Here is a 9,176-nt window from a genome sequence, read left to right on the forward strand (position 1 = left end):
CTTTTTTATTTCAAATATCTGCCTAAAATATTTCACACATACTCCAAAATAATATAATATATAAATAACAAATATTTTACATAATAATAATTATAATAAAAATCTCTGTTTGTGACCACAAATCACATAAACAACTATAAATAACTACCTATAAACCACGCCAGAAACACGATAAAACCACTCAGAAGACATTAGCATCGTGTCCAGTTTTGCACGTTCTCAATTAACATTTTATTCGGAAAATGTAAAAAAAAAAAAAAATCACTCTCACGCGGACGCATAAAATAATAATAATAAAAATAATAATAAAATAATTTGAAAAATAATAAAATAAAAACATACGACAGAAAGCGGTTAGTTGGAAAGCTACATCCTACAGACAATCAGAGCCACTGTGGAAATGCTTGAGTCAGTTCAGCGCGGCGGTGTGCGCAAGCCTGTAGAGCTCCACGAGTTTGTAGTGATGCACGCGCGACCTTTCTTAAAGTCTAGTGACTTCGACACACACAGGAGAGACAATTTTGGATAAAAGACAGCCGTTATTGCAGGTTCTGTTTCTCATGTCATAACGGCAGAAGGTCAGTAAATATTTTTTATTCGCTGAAACTGTTTTGACTGTTGACGACTGGGTTAGTGTCAATATCAAGCATGGAACGATGCAAACATCGATTAAACACAATTTTATGTTTATCTATTTATAATTTCCATTGGAGTGCATGAAAATTAAATCATGATGTTAACAACTTTTTGCATGTCTCGCGACATCCCATGTGATCAGCGTGCACGGTTCCCACCCTAACGTTATACAGGTGTCTGTACTCCAGCAAAGATGCACGCAAAACGGAATTGCATATTTATAATCCTCTACATTTGTGTCTGTGTATGCCTGCGTTTCTCACAGATGTTGACGTTCGAGGCGCTTCTCGTGAAAGAGCTGCAAAAACAGCAGAGCAGGGCAGAGTTCTGTGATACTGTGCTGCAGACTCAAGGTTAGGCATCTCACAGAAGTCCATCCTCTGCTCATTAGTCGATCCTTTTCCATCTTCCATTATGTTTACTGTACTCTCTCCACCCCTGTCCAGGTGTTTCAGTGCCAGTGCACAGCTGTGTGTTGTCTGCCTTCAGCCCAAAGCTCTGTGGAACTCTGTCAGCCATGCCATCACCTCTAAATGGACAGAGACGACTGATTGAAGTCCAAGCCGTAGAGGCCTGCACGTTGCTCAGTCTGGTCAGTCTGCTGTACTCAGGTCAGTTCAAGGAGGACAAAGAGGAAGTCCTATTAGCAGCCTGCAAACTAGGCATCAACATACCTCAACGAGAAGCAAAGAGGTTGGCAACTGAGAAAAACACACAGACGGAGTGGATCAAAGCGGTGTCGGAGAGAGAGTGCCAGACCGAGTCTGTTCCGACACTCCCCTCTGAATATCGAAACCATATAGAAACAATTGCAACTGTAATTGGTCCGTCGTCATGTAGGAGTGATCAGGGCCTCTGCACGTATACCGATGGCTCTGATATCACCCTAGCAACACTTAAAAACGGCCAGGGTAATCCAGAGAACATTCCTTCCTTTCAAGTCATGGATGTGGTCCCTGAAACCCCTATGTATCCCACAGTGAGTGGACCTGCCTGTTTGCCCCAGGTCTACGTATGTCCCCCTGCAGCTTCGTACCAGCAGCCTCCAACCCCACTGCCAACTCACCCTCACCCTTCTCATAGTACATGTGTTGAGCAATTGGCTAATCAGGACAGAGTAACATTGGGGAGCGTTTTAGAGGGCGATGAGTGTGTTTTAGAAGCGTTTGCACAGTTTGAGAACAATATCCCAGGTTTTATCAACTACTTCCTTGACACTAACATCTCGCAGGGCGTAGGGCAAAGGGAGCAGAGTCAGAGAGGGATGAGAGGGGACATTAAAACTGAGGGAAGGGCAAGAAGGGGGCGAAAGGCGGGGTTAAGCGAAGGATTCGCTCTGAAGGGAGAAGTATTGAATATTTGTAAAAGAGAGCAAAATATGAATAGGTTCGGAAGGGTGCCAAGGTCCGCCTGGATGGGGCAAGGTGGGGGTAGGGTTGGCAGGAGGCTAGATTTGAGACAAATGTTCAAAAATCAAGAGAGGAGGAGACGACAAGGCAGAGGAGTGATAAAAGAGGAAGGAGAGAAAGGCAAGTCTTCATCAAGGGCCAGACAGAGAAAGACAGGGAGCAGAGGCAGATTGGTAGAACCAGTGTGTCAGGTAGGTGTCTCACGACATATTCAGAAAAGAAGGTATAAGGAGGTATGACTAAAACATAACAAAAATCCTTGATTTTTATTCACTTTAAAGTTTGAATAAATGATTTAAATGATTCATATCGTGATCAATCAAAATTCCCTTGATCTTTTGTGGAAAAGGTGCTTCTGCTTAATGAATACATAGACACATACTGTAACTTGCAGTGTTCAAAGCATCATCCCAGACCATTCATTGAGACTAAAATGTCTCGTTTCGAATTTCCACATTGTCTGATAGATGAATCCAATGACGCATGATGCTTGTATGTCAAAAAAATATTTAAATTATTAAAAATACACTACCTTCCAAACGTTTGGGGTCAGAAAGACCAGAAAGGATCAAAAGTGACAGTGAAGACATTTTATAATGTTACAAAAGTTTCTATTTCAATTAAAGTTTCTATTTTCAAATAAACGCTGTTAATTTAAACTTTCATCAAAGAATCTTGTAAAAATATGATTAATTATATTATATTAATATAATTAAGCAGCCCAACTGGTTTCAACATTGATAATAATAAGAAATGAATTAGAATCTCAGCTCATTATCAGCTTACTAGAATGATTTCTGAACGATCATGGGACATTGAAGACTGGAGTAATGATGCTGAAAATGCAGCTTTGCCGTCACAAGAATAAACTACATTTTAAAATATATTCCAATAGAAAACAGTTGTTTTAAATTGTAATATTATTTCATAATATTCCAGTATTTGTGATCAAATAAATGCAGCCTTGGGACTTCATAAGAGCATAAGATACTTCTTTAAGAAACATTTAAAAAAAAAAATCTTTCCAACACCAAACTTTTGATTTAAAAAATAAAAAAATATATTAAAAAATGCATGATATGATCTCTTCAAATTGTAAATACAAATGCAACAAAGCAGTCACTCAAATATTCTCTGAAATAACACTTGTCACTTTTTCTGTAGGATGCCGCTCCGCCCCCAAGACGAAGAGGTCGCCCTCGCAAACATCCCTTGCCCCAACAAAATGTTTCCCGAAATTTTAGTGGAACATCAGCACCTGAGCAGAAGACCATGAACCCTCCAGCTCCATCCCTGATGCACACCGCACCTCTCCTAGCCGTCAATCAGACCGGCCTCACTCAGCCAATGGACTGGCTGATAGATGACGTCATTGCACAGCTCCCTTTCATGCCCAACAATCAGCACGGAATAACAAATCCTGTCAATGTAGATTCCAACGTGGATCATCCAAGAGCGCAGTCTACGGTTAAGCTCACAGATCTTGGTTTAGTCCAACCACAGTCTGAAGGTGAGCTGACTGACATACTTGACAGTTTTCTGAGAACGTTTGAGCAACACGTTGGTGTAAGTGAATCAGATGTTCGAGATGGGATGGTGTCCAACGGAACAGATGGTAGCCAGACCTGTGAACATACAAACACATCAAATGCACATGCTACTTCTATGAACACAACAACTCAGGGGGCAAATGCCTCATTATACAAGAACAGACCACAAGTCTCATTTGTTCATAAACCGCAGAAACCATCAGGTTATTGGCAGGTGTCAGATTTGACAATGGAGAAATCACTAACACAGCAAGGTGAAGAGAAGCCTGAAAATGTCAGGATGACCAGAAGCCAGAGTAGGAAGAGGAAGCTGGAAATTATTGAAGAACTGCCTAGGAGAAACGAGCTCCCCGCAAAACCGAAGAGAGAAAGGAAAAAAGAACGACTAGAGAAGCCAAAGGTGGAAGCTTCTCTACCGAGGGACGGTGAGCAAAAAGGCACCAGCAGCACAGTTGGCTCAAGCTGCAGTGTTGCGAGCGCATTGAAGAGAGTCATAAACACAGCCAGTGCTCGCAATGTGAAATGTACCACAAAAACAACGTCTCAGAAGACTTTAGATGGGTCAAAAACCTCAGAGTTGCATGATCGCAAAGTGACCAGTCTTGTAAAAAAGAAACAAGTGGGTCATGCTAAAAGAGACGCGACCAAAACTCTTCTAGAAGGAAGAACGTTAAAGGTGCAGTGCAGTACAGGGACTTCACAACCCAAACGGCCAGTCATAAAGAAAAAAACCACTGGGTCCCGTCCAGCTCTGTCTGCTTTTGAATTAATGAAAAAGATCTTGGAAAATCAGCAGAACAGAGAGGAAGAGCAAAAGGGAGAAGTTCACAGAACTGTGAGGAAACCGAAAGGAAAGGGGAGGCTGAAAAACACGCAAGTACATGGAGCTGAGGTACAAATGACGAACAACACAGAGATGGATGGTACAATTATGGTCGAAGAGCACAATAATAGCAGAATGAACCAAAAAGATGAGGAAACAAAAGGGAGAATGGAGGAGGTTGGCAACCAGATGACCATGTGCCTTCAGCAGACTCTGCCTTCAGCTAAAGGTATGTGCCCACAACAGTTCAGTTATTTGGCGATAATAGAGATTTTTTGTTATGATTTGGCTGATATTGGATGTGTAATTGGTCATGCTCATTTCCCCTATTTTACATTTATATTACCTTTGTATCTATCTAGTGCTCACTTAAAATTAATTTGTTTAATTTAATTAAAAGCAATATTTAGCAAATCTCAAAATGATTTTTTTTACTGTGTATTGTTTTGTTGGCTAAATTAATGTATAGCAGTGTTATTATTTATACCATTATTTATTCATATTTTTATAAATGTTTTGTGCTTTTATCATCTTTATTAGTTTTTTAAATATTTCTACTTGGCTATATTTTTTCAGTTAGTTGCCAATACAACTTATTTTTGTTTGTCTTTTGTTTAATATTTATATTTATTTTATTTAATCTTATTTCAATTAGCAAAACTACAACAACCACCCAGACTTTAAACATTTAGACAAAGTTTCATAGATTTATTAGACTGATAATATATGATTGGTCGTTTATTAATGAAAGCTTCTTTCTGCCGCTAAATAAAAAATAAAACTTTTTTACTACTTTTTTTTCTTCTTTCTTCTCAGTATTGCGTGATATAGACTCGCAATTGCGTGTTATAAAGTCAGAATTGTGAGATAAAAAGTCTCAATTATCTTTTAAATTGTTTTATTCCGTGGAAAACAAACTTCCATGTTTATTGGTAATTAGCAATAACATGAATGATCAGTTTTTTATTAGTACTTTTCTCTGGTAATTATTATTTATTCACAGATTGCAGAATGTCAAATGGAGAGAAACCGATGGAGAACAGCTACAACAAAGCAAGACTTGAGACTGCTGCCTCTCCCAATGATGCTCCTTTTCAAAGATGCAGCACAGAAGGCGTCATGTTTAAAAACAGGTCAGACATGCCTTTTGTCTCGCATGCACTGGATCCCACCGTGCCTCTTGAGAAACTCCGAAATACACAAGGGGCCACAGACAGTTTAGAGGAGGATGAGGATGTTGATGTCGTGGAGGTCTCTAGTTCCTTGTCCGAGTCCTTCTCTGTGCTGCCGGTCTCTGCGGACATTGTTCTCAGCACAGAGGAGGAGGAGGACGATGACGAAGACTACGAGATTGATGTGATAAGTTTAGGATCCAATTAAACATGGACAAATTTCCTTTACTGTTTAATACCGTTTAGCTTTAGTACTAAATAAATGTCCATCGATGCATATTTGTAGTACATGGTACCTTTTCCCTGTAAATAATTCAATACAGAGTTTACACAAATGTGACCGTTGGCAGTATTTGCTATTTTGACTTTGGTGGCTTCAGTTTCAGGCATCAGAAATTTTTATAGTTTTAAGTTCTGAATGTTAAAGTTGTTTATTTGTGTGACAACCATGCCTTCTTATAAATAATGAGACTGCTATTAATGTCCGCAGAGTTTTCTTGTCGTTTCCCATGTTCTGAATAAAAAGACATGGATCAGACCTTAGTTGTTCTTGTGTTCAAATACAAATCTACATGTTAGTTCGATAATACTAAATCATGTATAGTGGAAGAATAATTTCATGTACTTGACAGTTTGATTTGTCTAGGACAGCAGACCACACATAACCATAACCACACATAAAGTGCAAAGATTTTGATATGAATATATGAGAAACTCATCACATATGCTTTAATTAGAAGCATCAGCAGTGATTTATTATAAATTTTAAACTTTACAAATAGCACCTTTCCAGATATCTATAGTGTTTATTTGAAAATGTAATGTTGTGTAAGGAACTGGATTTTGCATTTGTCATAAAGAAATTAATATACTTAATGTAACATCTTCACACACAATAACTGCACAGAACTGAGTCACTAAAGTGAACAGGTTTATTTATTAAGCATTTATTCATGTTTTTGTCCTCCTACACATTACACCTGAGCTGCTCTCAGCCAGTCCCCATCCAGGGATATGGCCTAACTTAGCTTGGTTTGCATTGGCTGTGTTGAGCACCTCGGGAAGGTGTTGTTTAGCACCTGACATTAGTCATTGTCAGTAACTGATTGGCACCCTCGTGTAAGACACGATGGTATGTGTGCCCTAGCAATAAAAAGACACTCGGTAGGAAATACAGTGAGTGTGTGTTTGTGTAAAGCGTGTTTGTCGGGCGGCAGGGTGATTGGTGTAGTGTCCCCTGGTGAGGCTGAGCTCTTAGTGCTGGATTCTGCGGATGGACTGGATCTGAGGGGTCTGGCTGTGGGAACCCCAGTTTCTCCAGTGCTGATAGTCTCCGCTGTGCCTCTCACACTCCATGATGTACTGCCTTCCCTTGTATCCTGGGAACTCGTAACACACGAAACTACACACATAGATGGAGAAATGAGGGTCAGGTATTTCTGTGCTGAAAGGAAATGAATACAGAGAAAATATAAAGAAGACACTCACGCGCCACACTGCACATGCATGGAGCCCACTTCAGGTCTACACCATCCCATGGCCTGCAGAGAGGGGTAGTCGTCACACAGCTCCACATTGCGGCCCAGGAAATTTTCCCTCTCGAAGATCATCATGCGACTGCTCTGGTGAGACTGTGGGGAGAGCGAGAGAGCGTTTGACCCCTTATATCCACATATTCAAGTGATTATATATCACATAAAAATATATAATGGTGCAGGCATTCATTTTTTAGAGATGAATAAATAGTGAATAGTTTGCATAAATATGTTGTACATTACATGAGATAAAGACAGTCATATCAGTAGTCTAATAAAACCTTAATGTATATCCAACTTTACCTTGATACATACACTACTCTCATGTAAAATGATTCTTATTATACAGCAAATCTCAACTGCTTGATTGTTTATATTTTCACAGAATGTAAACTATATTATAGACCAGCAATTTATAATTAAAGTTGGATATATAGTACATCCAATTTTACATACTGTACACTCACATAAAGCAGTTTACTATATAGCAAATAATGGCTGTGTGATTGTTTGTGTTGTCACAAAATGGTACATAATACTATATTACAAATCTCAAATGCTTGATTGCTTGTGTCGTTGCAAAATGTAAACTATATTATCGCCCGACTCTAATCTGCTTAATGTGACTATAAGGCTTGAAGATATTAAGATAGTATAAACATTAACATCATAATTTTCTGTAAAGCTGCTTTGAAACAATGTGTACTTTGAAAAGGGCTATACAAATAAATTTGACTTGACTTTTTGATTTTTGTTTTTACATGGAGCGGCTCGCCTCATTGGGGATGATATGTTGAGATCGCATGACCAGTCGAAGGCTACTCGCTTTGTATCTGTTATGGACACTTGACGAATAATTATTAAATATCGGCCTGCACAAAATACTGTGTACTATTAAGATTTCTAGTACAAGAAAGGATATAATACTCACAGCGCAGTAGACAGGTCTAAAAGACATGAGTCTCTCCACATGGTAGGACAGGTTTCCACTGTAGGCATCCCAGTGAGGATACTCTCCTCTCTCCAGGATGAACTGCTGTCCCTGGAAGTCATGGTGCTCATAACCCACCCAGCTATGTAAAAGAACGTCCAGTCATACATGGGCACATTCTATTGGCTGAAAGGTTCCATAGGCACACATTTATTTGACCAACACTACAACTCACGCGCCACTCTCCACACGAATAGAACGGATGTTGTCGAAGCCACACTCCTGAATGTTGCAGCATTCTGAGGTGAATTCCTGACATTTTCCCTGGAAGTGTTCCTGCTCAAACACAGTCACCTAAGATAGTGGAAGCACAAATGTAAAGTGTGTGAAAATGTTGTTTTCTTATAATATATATGTGAAAAGTACTCAAATAAATGACTTGAATGGGTTTGTTTGCTATATAAAATAAAAGTGACCATATTCTATTGATCCAGATGCATCATTATAACAACAAATCCTTTTTTGGGATTAAAGATGGGTAATTTCAAAAGAGATTGAATGTATGTGTGTTTAATGACAGTTTACCTTGAAGAAAGGAGCCATTCCCATGCCAGAGCTGATCATGGGCTGCATCATGGCGGATCGATTGAACCTATACATCTTTATATCTAAAAACAAACAGGGGGGGAAAAAACAGAAAAAACATATTAAATATCATTTAAAATATTTAGATAAAAATTGTGAAATTAACTCGAATAAATTTGTTAGTATTAGAAGTAAACTGTTTTTATCAATATTACAAATAAAAACGGTTACTTAAAACACCCAATAATCGATGTTAGATTAATTAGGTATTTTATTAATAATAAAATGTAAAAAAAAAAAAAAAAAAATTGTTAAATTTAAATCAAAACCATTCGCATAATAATGTGGCCATACTAAGAAGATGTTTGTAAAGTAGACCATAATAAGTTTATAATTGTGCCATGAGCTCGTTGAGATGTAATTTGGACTCTTACCGTTTTAGTCACTGAGCTAGAGAGTGGCACGCGCCTTAACGCCTGTTTCGCGTGGAGCTTTGAGAGAACCTGGCGCTTCAGTTTTATACCGACCGCCGCGT

At 38.8% G+C, this 9,176-nt stretch overlaps 2 protein-coding genes across 2 annotated transcripts; one reads left to right on the top strand and one right to left on the bottom strand.

Annotated features, from left to right (window-relative positions):
* Positions 1-448: 448 nt before the first annotated feature.
* Positions 449-6,128, top strand: LOC130089789 (uncharacterized). The gene is made up of 5 exons (XM_056257324.1): positions 449-578; positions 902-989; positions 1,083-2,236; positions 3,210-4,647; positions 5,422-6,128. Exons 2-5 carry the CDS (start codon positions 902-904, stop codon positions 5,796-5,798), a joined length of 3,057 nt encoding a protein of 1,018 aa, XP_056113299.1. The 5' UTR covers positions 449-578; the 3' UTR covers positions 5,799-6,128.
* A 393-nt stretch (positions 6,129-6,521) lies between these two features.
* On the bottom strand, positions 6,522-9,176 carry cryba1l1 (crystallin, beta A1, like 1). Its single transcript, XM_056257219.1, has 6 exons — positions 9,076-9,176; positions 8,642-8,724; positions 8,292-8,410; positions 8,057-8,198; positions 7,079-7,221; positions 6,522-6,992 (listed from the first exon to the last, which is right to left on the bottom strand). Exons 2-6 carry the CDS (start codon positions 8,714-8,716, stop codon positions 6,845-6,847), a joined length of 627 nt encoding a protein of 208 aa, XP_056113194.1. The 5' UTR covers positions 8,717-8,724; positions 9,076-9,176; the 3' UTR covers positions 6,522-6,844.

The sequence above is a fragment of the Rhinichthys klamathensis genome, unplaced genomic scaffold (genome assembly GCF_029890125.1).
Source record: "Rhinichthys klamathensis goyatoka isolate OS25496 unplaced genomic scaffold, OSU_Roscu_1.1 h1tg000136l_1, whole genome shotgun sequence".
In the NCBI taxonomy this organism is placed as follows: domain Eukaryota; kingdom Metazoa; phylum Chordata; class Actinopteri; order Cypriniformes; family Leuciscidae; genus Rhinichthys; species Rhinichthys klamathensis.

Excerpts from the sequence above, each read along its gene's own strand:
- LOC130089789 (XM_056257324.1), top strand. The coding sequence starts at position 902 with ATGTTGACGTTCGAGGCGCTTCTCGTGAAAGAGCTGCAAAAACAGCAG. Across the intron at positions 990-1,082 it reads TACTGTGCTGCAGACTCAAG|GTGTTTCAGTGCCAGTGCAC; the intron begins GTTAGGCATCTC and ends ACCCCTGTCCAG. Across the intron at positions 2,237-3,209 it reads TGGTAGAACCAGTGTGTCAG|GATGCCGCTCCGCCCCCAAG; the intron begins GTAGGTGTCTCA and ends CTTTTTCTGTAG.
- cryba1l1 (XM_056257219.1), bottom strand. The coding sequence starts at position 8,716 with ATGTATAGGTTCAATCGATCCGCCATGATGCAGCCCATGATCAGCTCT. Across the intron at positions 8,199-8,291 it reads ATTCGTGTGGAGAGTGGCGC|CTGGGTGGGTTATGAGCACC; the intron begins GTGAGTTGTAGT and ends TCTTTTACATAG. Across the intron at positions 7,222-8,056 it reads TTAGACCTGTCTACTGCGCT|TCTCACCAGAGCAGTCGCAT; the intron begins GTGAGTATTATA and ends CTCTCCCCACAG.